The sequence below is a fragment of the Alternaria atra genome, assembly GCF_907166805.1.
Source record: "Alternaria atra isolate CS162 genome assembly, contig: 29, whole genome shotgun sequence".
NCBI classification, from domain to species: Eukaryota; Fungi; Ascomycota; class Dothideomycetes; order Pleosporales; family Pleosporaceae; genus Alternaria; species Alternaria atra.
Genome location: NW_025091327.1, coordinates 152,369 through 165,635, shown reverse-complemented (window position 1 = coordinate 165,635; position 13,267 = coordinate 152,369). Strand labels below are relative to the sequence as shown.

At 51.7% G+C, this 13,267-nt stretch overlaps 6 protein-coding genes across 6 annotated transcripts; 3 read left to right on the top strand and 3 right to left on the bottom strand.

The window, feature by feature from the left end:
* Nucleotides 1-83: 83 nt before the first annotated feature.
* On the bottom strand, nt 84-523 carry ALTATR162_LOCUS8336 (uncharacterized protein; the record flags this gene model as incomplete). Its single annotated transcript, XM_043315966.1, has 3 exons — nt 84-146; nt 196-367; nt 417-523. The coding sequence occupies 3 exons, from the start codon at nt 521-523 to the stop codon at nt 84-86; spliced, it is 342 nt and encodes a 113-aa protein (XP_043171901.1).
* A 324-nt stretch (nt 524-847) lies between these two features.
* On the top strand, nt 848-2,882 carry ALTATR162_LOCUS8335 (uncharacterized protein; the record flags this gene model as incomplete). The annotated part of the gene is made up of 3 exons (XM_043315965.1): nt 848-1,013; nt 1,063-1,426; nt 1,475-2,882. The coding sequence occupies 3 exons, from the start codon at nt 848-850 to the stop codon at nt 2,880-2,882; spliced, it is 1,938 nt and encodes a 645-aa protein (XP_043171900.1).
* Nucleotides 2,883-3,210: 328 nt separating this feature from the next.
* ALTATR162_LOCUS8334 (uncharacterized protein) lies at nt 3,211-4,810 on the bottom strand (the record flags this gene model as incomplete). Its single annotated transcript, XM_043315964.1, has 3 exons — nt 3,211-3,260; nt 3,318-4,688; nt 4,744-4,810. 3 exons carry the CDS (start codon nt 4,808-4,810, stop codon nt 3,211-3,213), a joined length of 1,488 nt encoding a protein of 495 aa, XP_043171899.1.
* A 1,293-nt stretch (nt 4,811-6,103) lies between these two features.
* On the top strand, nt 6,104-7,226 carry ALTATR162_LOCUS8333 (uncharacterized protein; the record flags this gene model as incomplete). The annotated part of the gene is made up of 3 exons (XM_043315963.1): nt 6,104-6,226; nt 6,416-6,987; nt 7,037-7,226. 3 exons carry the CDS (start codon nt 6,104-6,106, stop codon nt 7,224-7,226), a joined length of 885 nt encoding a protein of 294 aa, XP_043171898.1.
* An 837-nt stretch (nt 7,227-8,063) lies between these two features.
* Nucleotides 8,064-10,211, bottom strand: ALTATR162_LOCUS8332 (uncharacterized protein; the record flags this gene model as incomplete). Its single annotated transcript, XM_043315962.1, has 4 exons — nt 8,064-8,403; nt 8,461-9,359; nt 9,422-10,037; nt 10,093-10,211. The coding sequence occupies 4 exons, from the start codon at nt 10,209-10,211 to the stop codon at nt 8,064-8,066; spliced, it is 1,974 nt and encodes a 657-aa protein (XP_043171897.1).
* Nucleotides 10,212-11,634: 1,423 nt separating this feature from the next.
* Nucleotides 11,635-13,239, top strand: ALTATR162_LOCUS8331 (uncharacterized protein; the record flags this gene model as incomplete). The annotated part of the gene is made up of 1 exon (XM_043315961.1): nt 11,635-13,239. One exon carries the CDS (start codon nt 11,635-11,637, stop codon nt 13,237-13,239), a length of 1,605 nt encoding a protein of 534 aa, XP_043171896.1.
* Between the last annotated feature and the right edge of the window lie 28 nt (nt 13,240-13,267).

The following is a 13,267-nucleotide window of genomic DNA, read 5'->3' as shown; positions in this document are numbered from 1 at the left end:
CCTGCGCAATTACGCCGCCCAATGCCAAATCTTCGCCTCATAGTATTGTACATGTAACCCGTCGTTCGTTCAGCAAGATGCATCTACCAGCTTGCTTTCTTCACACCCGGTAGGTTTCCAGCGAGGGCGTTTACTCGGAATTGGTACTGAAAAATTGTTAGCCCTGCATCGCTTGAACAAACTCGCATCCCGTACTCTTCCCATCCTGAAGTCGCTAAAGACACCGCGGCCCTTGCCTCCCATTATACACCTGTTCTTGATCTGTGTGTAGCGTGTGTAGCAGTGCATCTGCGAGAGCTGGAGCTGGGCCTGCGCGCGGACTCGTTGTGGCAAAGTGGTATTGCGGATAATGTATCGGAGGGCTTGTCTGTATCATCGTCAGTTCTTGCGCGACACGAGGGTGTAGAGGCGCATACCGTTCGGGCTCATTCTCAGAGTACACCTTCCGCTTTGTGTGGTCGCGGATGTTGCGAATCTTTGCAAAGCATCCAATGTCGAGCTTGGCTGCGCGGAATTGGGACATGATGGCGTTTGGCGGGATGAGCTGCCTCGTCTTGGAGCATTCGATGATTGACGATGAGGTTGTTCAAATTCCGATGTTCTGCCGCGCGCTCCCCGCTTGCCACCAATCAGCGCCATCCTGCCTCCGACTCTCCCCCATCCATCTCGCAAGAGCCAGACGCAGAACCCTTGGGTTACTTACAAAACATTCACTCGTGGCTCGAGGCAGGTTTTACCTTCTGTAGTCCGAATTCCTCCTTGCTCAGCAGCAGGACCTTTGCACACAAGAAACATTCCCGACTTAGTCTTGATCACTACTTCACCCCCGCCAAGAACACACCAGGAAATGAAGGATAGGATGTTCACGGAAAATGATGTGAAGAACATCTTTGCTCTCTTCCCCCCACAACAAACTTCCGATTTTGTTCCACGGCTTGCGTTGTCTTCCAGCGGTCATGGATTCGCTACACTTCAATTTGTTCAAGCTCAGTTCAGAAGTCGTGTAACAAAAGGTGCGTGTTAACAGTCACTGTTGCTTGCATTTACTAAGAAATATGCCAGAGACGCAGCGGATATCGCTATCTGCACTGGCTAGTGATCTTGATATAGATCAGCTACTTGTCCATCAACTCGTCAGGAACCATCCCAGACTATGCATACTCAGTGCGAATGAGGAAAGCATCATTCCCATAGACGAACGAGATGCGATAGGGAAAAAAGCCATTGATTTGTTGTCCGGCGGACTTGTGTTCAAGGCCGACTTCGTTGCGCAACAGGACGTCTCCCCCAAGAGTCTTGATTTCCTCTTATCTGACCAAAACGATGAAGTCCTGGAAACCAACGGCTATGTTTACACTAGGCTCTACGCTGATCGGACTGTGGAGACTGTCAAAAGCATGGTGAGAAAGGCACTCAACGATATTCAGTAAGTACAAGCACCACTCCCGGTGCATCATACACTAACCCCAGGCAGGACTGTTACTATCAAACCAGAAGACTTGTCTAATAACCCTCCAACATGGTTCATTCTCCAAACTCTTGAGAAAGCCATGCAGTCAGAAGATTTCGCCTCCAAGATCAACGTCCAAGAAAATACCAATAGCGTATCATGTACACCCAAGCAATACCTAGAAACCAAACGCGATACCACGGTACAAGACCTACAGTCCGGCGCGCTTGCCTACCTCGATTTGCAAAAGTTCGCATCCGAATTTCCCGAGCTATTTCCAACCTATCAAGACGTATCATCTCACTTCCAGCAGCTCTCGGGCATCGACATAATCGAGTCATTCGCCGTATCACAAACCTGGATCTCAAATGTAGAGCAAGATTGCGTACAAATCCTCGAACAAGAAGGCTGTACCCTTGACGTCACCGAAGTGATTGGCTCACGCCTTCCACCAAGCATACTAGACACGGTGGCTGCCAGAGCCAAAGACTCCATCGTCGCCCACTTTTCAGAAAATAGTGAAGGGCTAAAGATAGTGCGAATTGGTCCCTTAATCCTCACGGAAACACGACGAGACGGAGCGCTCGACGAACTCGCTGGCTACGCAAAGCAAGACGCAAAAGCACAATGGCGAAATTTACAAGACGATCCGACTCGAGCAGAAAACATCAAGTTCACCCGAGACAGAATCAAGGCCATGATTCCCCCAACAGGCCTCGTACAGCGCCTTCTCTTCGACCAGAGACCCGTCGAGAAGACGCTAGAAGAAGACTTCTGGTCTACCATATCCGCCTACGAAGCACCCAACGAAGAGGACTTTGCCACATACTGGACAGACCGCCTCCTCACCCGCTACACCATCTACAACTCCAGCTTAACCTCAATCACCGACCAGAAACTCCACGACCAGCTCGCAGAGCTCCTCGCCACTTATACACACAAAGACCTGATTTCAGATACCATTGCCAAGGCACGAGCACAGGGTCTAGTCCTCAGTCGCAAAACTCGGAAAAACCTCGCGAGGCTGTCAAGCATAGTAGACGCTACCAAGAACCCGGATACCACATCCATATCCTCTGCACTAGACAGGTTCAACAAGAAGCAAAATATTGCTCCGCCGTCTGCGGATTCCTTGTCTGCGGCCAAGCAAAGCATGTTAGACGACATGTTGCGCCGTTTACAGAAGCAGAAAGCTTCAGACGGGCCTGTGCTTTTCTTGACATTGGTTATTGTGCTCTTTGCAAAGCAGAGAGGCGGTATGGTGTATGCGACGGGCAAGTTTGCGCCCAAGTTGTTGAAGTTGCTCAAGGGAGTGTTGGGGGAAGAGCAGTTTGCGAAGGTGGAGGGGTGGAAGGAAGCTGCTAAGAGTAATACGTTGAGTGCGGAGGACAGGAGAGACATGGCTGAGATGGCTAGTAGAGAAGGCTCATGATGCTGCGGGTGAGGGGATGCAAACGCGAGTCATGTTTGAGATATCATCTGCTGCTCGTTTGTTGAACATGTAGTTATCCACAATCTTACGACAGCAGTGATGTTGTGCCTCGCGATATGAGAGCGAGCATTGAGGCCTGGTTCAGATAAGGATACCGACATTGCATCACGTGATTAGGGGGCACTATTTTGATAGGGAGATTACTATTCATTGAGCTATTAAGCTATTCGGGGGTATTCGTGAAAATCATGCCATGAAAACCATGCCTGTTAGCACTCTCAATCCACTTTTCTGGAGATGAGCGTAAGGGCGGAAGATTAAGAAGAATCTAGTCCATGATGCCAGTCTTGCCGTCGTGGTCAGCGTCCTTCTTGGGATCTGCAGCTATCGTTAGTATTTTCTCTCTCACAACATAAATCGGATGGGTAAACTTACTCAGCTTGTCCATCATAGAGGGCTTGCCGTGAACATCAGTAGTACCGTGGGTGGTACCGTGGGTGCCGTGACCTGAGTGGTGTTGGTCATTTTGCAGAGAAGAGTGGGGCTCGGCGTGGGAAACAGGCTCAGTGAGGGCCTTGGGCAAGTCACCGTCCTCGTTGTTACGGTGTGCCAAGCCATGGCCTGTTCCTCCAACCTCGCCAGGAACAGTCTTAGCGTGCTCACCTGCGGTGCCGGATGTGAATCCTCCAGTGCTGCCTGAGCCAATGCCGCCAGTGTGGCTGTCGTAGGCTCCAGTGCCTGTGCTGCCTACGCGAGGGTCGGCAGAGTTGGCGAGGTGCGAGCTGTGAGGACCGGTAGGGTCGTTGTGGGAAGAGTGACCAAGACCGGTAGAGCCATGGGTGGTTGACGAACCGAGACCTGTGCTGCCAGCGCCACCAACGCGGGGGTCGGCAGAGTTGGCGAGGTGCGAGCTGTGGGGACCGGTAGGGTCGTTGCGGGAGTGGCTACCAGTCAGGTCTCCAGCGCCAACTCTACCGTCGTTGTTGCGGTCAAGGGGGTTGTGGGTACCAGTAGTGCTGGAGTGACCGAGGCCACCAGTGGTGCCGTGGCCAGTAAGTCCTGATCCAGTGGTGTTGTACGCGCCAGATGTAGTGCTACCTACACCACCACCAACGCGAGGATCAGCCTGGTTGGCCATGCGTGAGCTGTGAGGGCCAGATGGGTCGTTGAAGTCGGCAGTACCGTGACCACCAGTCAGTCCACTAGTGTTGCCTGAGCCGTAAGCTCCAGTGGTCGAAGAGCCGAGACCAGTACCGGTGGTAGAGTGACCAGTGAGGCCGCTGCTGGTAGTGCCATGAGTGCCGTGGGTGCCGTGGGTGCCGTGGGTGCCCTCAGTGTACTGTCCAGCACCGTAGCCACCTGCACCAGCAGTGTTGCCAGCGCTTCCAAGGCGGTCAGAGTCGACCCTTGGGTCGGCCTTGTTCAACATGTGAGAGCCGTGAGGGCCAGTGGGGTCGTTGTGGGAGGTAGATCCATAGGCACCAGTGTTGGAGGAACCAAGGCCAGTGGAGCCGTGAGTGGTTGATGAACCGAGACCAGTAGAGCCGTGGGTGTTTGATGAACCAAGGCCAGTGGAGCCGTGAGTGGTTGATGAACCGAGACCAGTAGAGCCGTGAGTGGTTGATGAGCCAAGTCCAGTAGAGCCGTGCTCGCCGTGGGTACCTGAAGTACCAAGACCAGTGCTTACACCTGAGCCGTGATGGTCACCCGCAAAGCCACCAGTGCCAGTAGTAGCGCTGGATGTGTTGTGTACTGTAGGGTCGGCGGTGTTGGCAGTGTGAGAGCTGTGAGGACCAGTAGGATCATCTAGCGTATTGTGAGTAACTGTTGCCTTTGTAAGGTATTCAATTAAAGTACATACCATGGGTCTTGTCCTTGTGCATCACCTGGTCGACCTTGGCCTTGACTTTGTCCATCATTCCTGACATGTTTGCTGATTGTGTAGAAGTTGAGTTGGAATAAGTGTGATTGATTGGGGTTGGTTGAAGTTGATTAGAGTGTTGGGTTGTTGAGTGGTTGTTGTTGTTTAGATGCTGGACAAAAGCAAGTGCTGGCGGTGATATATATACACCACAGGTGAGCATAAGAGTAGGAGACCCATGGTCCTACGTCATGCCTGGACATCATCAGCAGACATCGTACAACTTCCAAAGGGCAGTCGCGGTTCACGATCCCTGTTTCCCGCTTCTGTTCCGAATCCCGTTTGTGAGCACAGCCACAGGTGGACACCCGCTTCGACTTGTCTTGCACGTCATAAGAAACTTGGATCTTGCCATTAAACGTGGCCAATTCAATCCCCAAACGGCAATGGTTCGCTTATCTTTCCTTGAATCCTTCAGCTTACACCTGCCGTGGCGCTGCTTGCTGTCTGCCGCCGCCATAGGATTTGGCTAATTACATCAGCCACTGGAGAACTGGACCCTCAATGAGGGGCTTTGCGACGGATGCAGCTAGCAAATGTCCCGTTCAGTTGTGGTGGAGGCTAGCACGCGGCCGGCGCTGCGTCATTTCGCGATTCGGTGCATGAAAAGGTGGGGAAGAGGAAAGCTTAGCCACGTCTTCAATTCCTGATTTACCCTGTCTTGCATCAAAATTCTGGTACTTGACGCGTGTTGGTAGCAGATCTCCTGTTGTAAAACCTTGATGACACCGCCACAGCTACCTGTGAAGCAGGGCACAGTGGCCATAGTGGGTACTTTCTCGAGGGTCTAGAAGCGTTGAAATCCGACTGGCACTCCTTGCTGGCCTCATGCCTTGGAAACGCGTTCCTGAGTTATCGCCCATAGGTGGACTATTGCAGCATCAGCGGGACAGCAAATTGCCCTGACATTGCAAGTACCTGGGATTCCCTGCACTTCAAAGAGAACGTGTCAAAACTAACACGTTATGACGTATCGTGTACTGATCACTACATTCACAGCTTGCCCCCATTGACGATCTCAATCTAACAGACGTCTACCAACATGTTGGTCTTTGTTCTTCTGCGATACCAAGTTATCTGCTGCAAAGACGTCGCTAGTATACAGGAAAAAAGTCCGCGTTGCTGAGATTGGAGCTTGGACCTACCCAAGTACGCGATTATGACGTAGCTTCCCAGATTTCCATAGCCCTCACCCCGCCAACATGTGGGTGAGGGAACACCACTTCGCTTCTATCACGAGCGCAAATACCCGTTCCTAATCCCTAATCTTCCCATTCGTTCCGATCTATCCGTTGCAATCATGTCGGAATCTAGGATGAGAGTGCCTGACAAGGTCAAGGAAGTCGCCAAGGAGGACTTCAACCAGGCCAGACAGCTTGCTTCAGAAGCTGTACGCTCGGCCGCATATCTGTACCCTTTCAAGGTACGCGTTTAAAGTCTTTCTCATCTACTGCGTCTTCCTGGCTCCGATCATATGGTGACGCGACATTGAGACTTCTTCGCGAAACTCGTTGAACAATGTGTTACGAATCCGAGAAACCATGAAGTGCTCTATGGCCATCTCGCGCAGAGTACGCAGCAACATCTGGTAACAACACTAACATGACCAAAGGGCATTGTCTACTTCTTCACGCACCGTGCGCTATGGAAGCCTCTCGCTGCCAAACTCGTCCCCACCGTTTCGCTCGGTCTCGGTGTCACTGTGCTGATGTTTGCCGTCACCTACATTCCTCAGGTCGCACTTCTTACCCTCTTCAATGGACCACTCGCGGTCTTTACCACCGTCCTGCTCGTACTCAGCGAGTCCTCCACTATATTCTCCGTCTTGAGCAAGAACTTCCTCATCGACGAAGCGCTGATTGATACCTTTGATTCAACCTTGCTGAGCCGCAACCAGACTACCTTGGTTTCCAAAGAGCGCCAGGTGAAGTCAGGAAATGACCCTGTTGCCAAGTTGGGCAAGCTGGTCTCTAAGCCGTTCGCAAAGTTCGCACCCAGCGCCATCATCCGATACTTCATGTACCTTCCGCTCAACTTCATCCCCGTTGTCGGTACCGTACTCTTCGTCATCCTTCAGGGACGCAAGTTTGGCCCGACCGCCCATGCTCGCTACTTCCAACTCAAGCAGATGAAGAAGCAGGAGAAGGAGCGCTTCATTGAGCAACGCAAGGCTGCATATGCCAGGTCAGCCCACCCATGTCTAGTTCAAAGCCGATTCACTAACCTTTCATAGTTTCGGTATCCCCGCTGTCCTCCTCGAGCTCGTCCCCATTGCTGGTATCTTCTTCTCCTTCACAAACACTGTTGGCGCTGCCTTGTGGGCTGCCGATATGGAGCAGGGCGTCCAGAGCGGCGAAGGCAGCACCACGGCGCCGAACCTGCGCCAACAGGCTGAGCTGGCCAAAGATAGGCGGGAGTTGTGAGAGCACACTGCCCTTGACGCAGTGATCCAGATTTCACAGTGCGGTGCTAATGATCGCGTCCAAGTGAAATTGAACCTTACATTCGTTACCGGTCAGATGGGCGCTACAGATACCCGTGGAAACCTTAGTATGCGAGGGGGGATCTTCTAGGTTGGCCATGATGAAATGGCGGTGTAAAGGGTCCTGATTGCATGTGATCTGAACACATGTCATGCCTCTCCGTGGCCTGGTGAAGACGAACATGATACGTATGAAAGCTATGACTCGTTTAATGGATTTATAGTAATGTCAAAATCACGATTCACTTATTCTCTGCCTATCTGTGTGTTTCCATGCGAATGTGTACTGCTGGCTGGATAACCAGCCTCTGATAACCCATCGATCAAGTGCAGCTAAATGTCGTAGCCATGCATCTTGATAGTGAAAAACGCTCCGTGTCTAGGCCACCCTAAACAACGAAGAGACTAAACATGGGTGAAGAAAATTAATCTTCCACTACGTTATAGCCCACAGCCGCACTAGATAAGAAGATCTATCGAACCTAACACTATCCTAGACTTTAAAGCTATATATTTCTCTGTATAATACTTCTACTACGTTTGCTGCAGTAGCCTAAAAGAACGCCTAGCCTACGAAGAAGTATTCAGTCTTTTCCTTAGCTAGGGTGAATTCAGAGAACTAAATTCCTACAAGATAGTTCTGTTATTAAACATTCATTACAGCTACACTACATGCAGTTATACGTTCTACTACTACAACGACATCATTCATCTCATCGTGAAAACACGCCACAATTCCCTTCCTCTTAGATATGCAAGCTACAATTATAGCTACACCCTACTCCTCAGCACTCGGCTGGCCCCTACCCAGACCAAAGCATTCAGCCATGTTGTAGAAGATATCAATGCTGTTATACACACCACCGAACAAGTCGGCGCAGGGCCCCATGGCGAAGACAGGAACATCAGTCAAAGAATGCACACCCTGGTCGTTTTCAACAGGCAGAGTACCATTGAGCAGGATACCACCCTCGCCATCTTCAGAGTTGGCGTAGTAGTCATTGGAATCTTCTTCGATTTCTGCGGCGGGCTCGCGCGGACCGTTCTTGTGAACAGACCAGTTTTCGCGGCGGTCGGGATCGGCCATTAGGCCCTGGAAGAGTGTGTAGCGCGGGTCCCTGTAGAGGCGCAAGTCAGTGTTTGTCTCACGCGCGTTTTGTAGAGTTACAACTCACCAGTTGGACGGGAAGTTTGAGTCAGTGTAGGTCAGGTTGCCGGTATTGATGTATTGGGACTCGCCGGATTGCTCGTAGGTGCCGATTGCGCTGCGTTTCTTGCGGTCGACGTTTTGCGCTGCCAGGTAGTGGGTGTCAACAGAGCCCATGACGTCGAAGCCGTGGCCGTGGTCGGCAGTGACAAGGATGAGAGTTTCTTTGAGGCAGTCTGTGGAGTTGAGGTGGGCGATGGTAGCTTTAATGGTGTCGTCGAGTTCGAGAAGCTCGCCGAGTGCGCGGTCGTAGTCGAGGGCGTGCATCATCTTGTCGATGCTGGCGGCTTCGGACATGAGGAACCATCCTTTGTCGCCGGAGCGGGCCTCGAGGATGTCGATGGCCTTGAGAGTCATCTCTTTAAGACCGGGCTGGTCAAGAGCGGGTGTCTCGTCTCCGGTGGGGGAGAGCGACTGGTTGAGGTTGTCACGGTAGACGTTGCGGTCGAGCCACTTGGCCATGTTGGCGGTGGTGAAGATACCAAGAGCCTTCTCGTCATTGCTGGCAGAGAGAAGAGCAGTGCGGTTCTGGATAATCTGGTAGTCTTGCGCGGCGAACTCATCGTAGTAGTTCTTGTTCTGGTAGGTAACACCTCCAAGCTCAGATGGGTAGAACTGCTCAGCGCCACCGCCAAAGATGACATCAAGAGGAACATCGGTCCAGGTGTAGTTCTGAACACCGTTGAGGTAGGTGTCAACAATGGCACCGTACTGGCTACGAAGACGGGTGTGCGACACCAAGGCAGCGGGGGTAGCATCGGCAATGTATGCGGTGGACACGATGCCCACGTGACCTCCTGTAAGACGGTGGAAGATCTCAGCAATGGTCTCAACTTTTGGGTCGTCAAATGGATCCTTGCTACTGTCCTAGATTGTTCATCAGTAAAGTGATGGCCATAACATGGTCTGCAGGAAGTTGCAATACTCACCGCGTAGACGTTCAGACAGTTGACTGTTGACTTGTGACCCGTGTTGAGCGCAGCAGCAGAGTTGGCGGAATCAGTGATGAAGCTGTCAATCGAGTGGGTCATCTGGTGGCCAAGAACAGGGAATTTGTCCATAGCCATGAGAGATTGGTATTTACCATTGATTTGCTTGTGGGCAATCAAACGAGCAGCTGTGATCATGTTTGTGGTCATTCCGTCACCGATGAAGAGAACAATGTTCTTGGCCTTGCGCTCCTCAGCCAGATCACGAACGAGCCAAGTAGCTTCCGTCTTGCTGCCATTGTTGTAGTTGAGAGTAGCTGTGTACTCGCCAGGCTCGTAAAGGGCAATGCGGCGGTAGGCTTTGGCCGCGACATTGACGAGAGAGGGCTTCTTCGCGTCGCGGGCGAAGAGGTCTTCGTACCATGTGAAGTTCCACTTCTCCAGTTTAGGTTCCTCAAGGTTGAAGAACTCTGTTACTGGTTTTGCCTCTCCACCCTTCTTGCCAAGAGTGAAGGTAAATTGCTCATCCAGAGGCAGACCGATGAACTCGGATCCGTTCCTGGGTTGGTGAACTTCCAGACGGATGTCGAAGTACTGGCCAGCGAGAAAGTCGGCCCTAAAATTTTGGTCAGCAATTGAGCTCTCTGGCCTCTTACACTTTGCATGCTTACTGGTCAGGAGGGAAAACGCAACCAAGCGTTGGGCAAGCTCCCAGACGGCGGAATGTCTGCGCCGAGACAGTTCCCACCAAAAGGGCCGCAGCCACGACAGCCGAGCATGTACACTTCATAGCGAACGCGATTGAGAGTTTAGTAATTGGGCAAGGCTCTCAAAAGTGCGATGAACCAGCATTTGGGAAGCTGGTAACCCAACCTTTATAAGCATGCAAAGCTCTCCGGACCTGCATACATGCATCAAGACGAATAAGACTACATCCCGCGTATCAAGCTACTAGGGTCCACATGTCATACCAGCGGCAGGTCTTCCTATGCAGTACAAAGTCCGTTTAGCTGCGTTGACCCGTCCCTCGTGCGATAACGCAGCGCTCTTACTGCTCGAGAGGACGACTCCAGCTACCTGGACCCAGTCCGCATTCCACAGGCCTGATCCGCGCCACGAGCCACTGTCATCATCAGGAATCTTAACGAGCTGCCTCATTGGGGTAAATATGGACGTTTCTGCCAGTTGATGGAGGGCTGGAGGATGAGGCCTTGGCGTGGCTTGGTCTCTCTTGGCGTCACGTTCCGGGCAGCTGTAGTCTGATTCGCTGTGTAATGGTTCTTTCGTGGGATCCAAAGTCGGTATCCCCGTAGATTTCTCCTTGGCGATGGGGTATTGGGAGCGGCTGGGAATTTTGATGCACGCTGTGTGCTCCGGACGGCGTAATTTCATTCGCCATAACAGTGACGGCCGGCGACACGACTCGAAAAAGCTCTGCTAGCCTGGCTTGTCAACGGATACGGTGCCGGCGAAGTTGAGGAAGAAAGTCCTGGAATGGTTCGATCGCAATTCCAAGGTTCAGTCAGGTCTGGCATCACGTGTCGGCGACCAGGCACCGTACCCGGTTGGCATGGTTCGACCGCCATCCTCCTGTCAAACCAACAAAACTCCAGATTGCACGCCTCCTCCATCCCTTGTCTGTCAAGCGCATCCGAGCGGAATCATTTCGGTCGAACTGACGCCTGGCGTTAGCAATGTAGTTTGTCGCATGCTCACATCCACAGTCATCATTGAAGAGCACCTGCTCAGGCATGCTGTGGATCAAATGCAGCCCTATGGAAAGCACAGAAACCCCAGAAAGCGGCTACAGATCGCGATACGCAGCGGGAACTAAGAATCTTCCCAGATCTCGTATCTGAAACGACGATAGACATGCCTTCGATTGGTGTTCAGCGCCAGGTGTCCATCAGGGTAACGTCTTGATCGGCTCTAGTTGGGTGGTCCGCCGACGTCACCACTCTGAACCCTTTGATCTAAGGTTTATTGATAATCAGGTACAAAGATACCGCTAAGCGCATAGCGCATCTTTAATGTTTTCCTTCAAGCGCGTCTTCCTACCGCAAACTCTCCGTAGGTTATCAGCTACTCGACTTGGACGTGGTAGTGCCGAAGTACAGCTACCGATCCGCACGTTTCGAGACGCGACACCTTTCCTGGGTAGAACATCGCCAAACACTCCCGCAAAGCCGAACAAGTCGCAGTCGCATACGAAAATGTCCAAGAGAACATCATACGAACGCTCTGAACTCGGACACACGACTCTCAAGCGCGCGAAACAAGTAGATGAAGACCTGCCATACGATCAAGTACAAGAAGCCCTCGGCGCGCAAGATGAGATCAAGGCCGTAACAAAGGTGGCGCATTGGTTTCGTCCAAAGGACCTTCGAATTCAAGACAATACCGCGCTGCATCATGCTTCTGAGCTTGCTCAAAGCGCGAAGAAACCTTTAGTATGTTTCTATGTCAATTGCGCTGCAGACGAGTCATGGCACGGCACCAGCCCTGCAAGAGTGGACTTCATGTGCGAGGGGTTGCGTATCATGCAAAGAGAGCTCAAGGAATTGAATATACCGCTAGTCTTTCTAGAATGCGAGGACAGAAAGAAGATTGTGGAGACAGCGGTGGAGTGGATGAAGAAGCAAGAGATCTCACATGTGTATGGCAACTTCGAATACGAGATTGATGAAATGCGGAGGGATCTGAAGCTCTGCAAAATAGCTGGCGATGGCATCCAGGTCTCGTTGTACCATGACCAGACAGTCGTCGAGCCTGGTACCATGCTTACAGGTGCTGGAACACCAATGAAAGTATTTACGCCATTTTTCAAAGCTTGGCTTGACAAGATAAAGCATGAGCCGGAGCTGCTTGATACCAACCCTCCACCTGCCGCAAATCCCCCGTCTGCAAAGAAGGAACTCAAAGATTTGTTTGATACACCCGCGCCAGAACCGGCAAAAGATAAGCAGTTCGAGTCGGAAGAAGACAAGAAGAGGATACGGAAATTATGGCCTGCCGGTCATGCTGCAGGAGCAAAGCGTATGGATGCATTTCTCAAGCAAATAGATCACTACGCCACCACACGCTCCAATCCCGCCGCAAACAGCACATCTCGCATGTCCGCCTACTTTAGCGCGGGCATGTTTTCTGTGCGCGAAGCATTGCAGAAAGTCGTAGACTACAACCGTGGCAGCACCGATTTCACCGAAGCCAAGGCATCCAACGGCGTATATGGCTGGGTTCGAGAGATCGTCTTCAGAGAACTTTACAGACAGACAACCATGACGACACCACACACGTCCATGAACCTACCACAAAATCTCAAATTCGATGCAGTAGAATGGGAAGACGACGAAGAAGGCTGGGAAAAATGGTACAAAGGCGAAACAGGCGAGCCCTTTATCGACGCCGGAATGCGTCAACTCAACGCTGAAGCATACATGCACAACCGCCTACGTATGAACGTCTCTTCTTACCTTTACTGTAACCTCCTGCTCGACTACCGCCGCGGCGAACGATACTTTGCTGAAACTCTTATCGATTGGGACCTTTCCAACAACACTCAAGGATGGGAGCCTTCGTACACTGTTTTCAACCCTGTTTCTCAGGCTGAGAAGAACGATCCCGACGGTGATTACATTCGCAAATGGGTTCCAGAGCTCAAAGACGTCAAGGGTAAGGCAGTATTTGCTCCCTATGCGAGGTTGTCGAAAAGCGAGTTTGAGAAGTTGGGATACCCGAAACCGCATGTGGATTGGAAGGAGACGAAGGCTAGGGCGCTGGATAGATTCAAGAGGGGGTTGAGGAACGCGGATATTTAGATGCGCTTGCCTATGTAGGTAGCCTTTG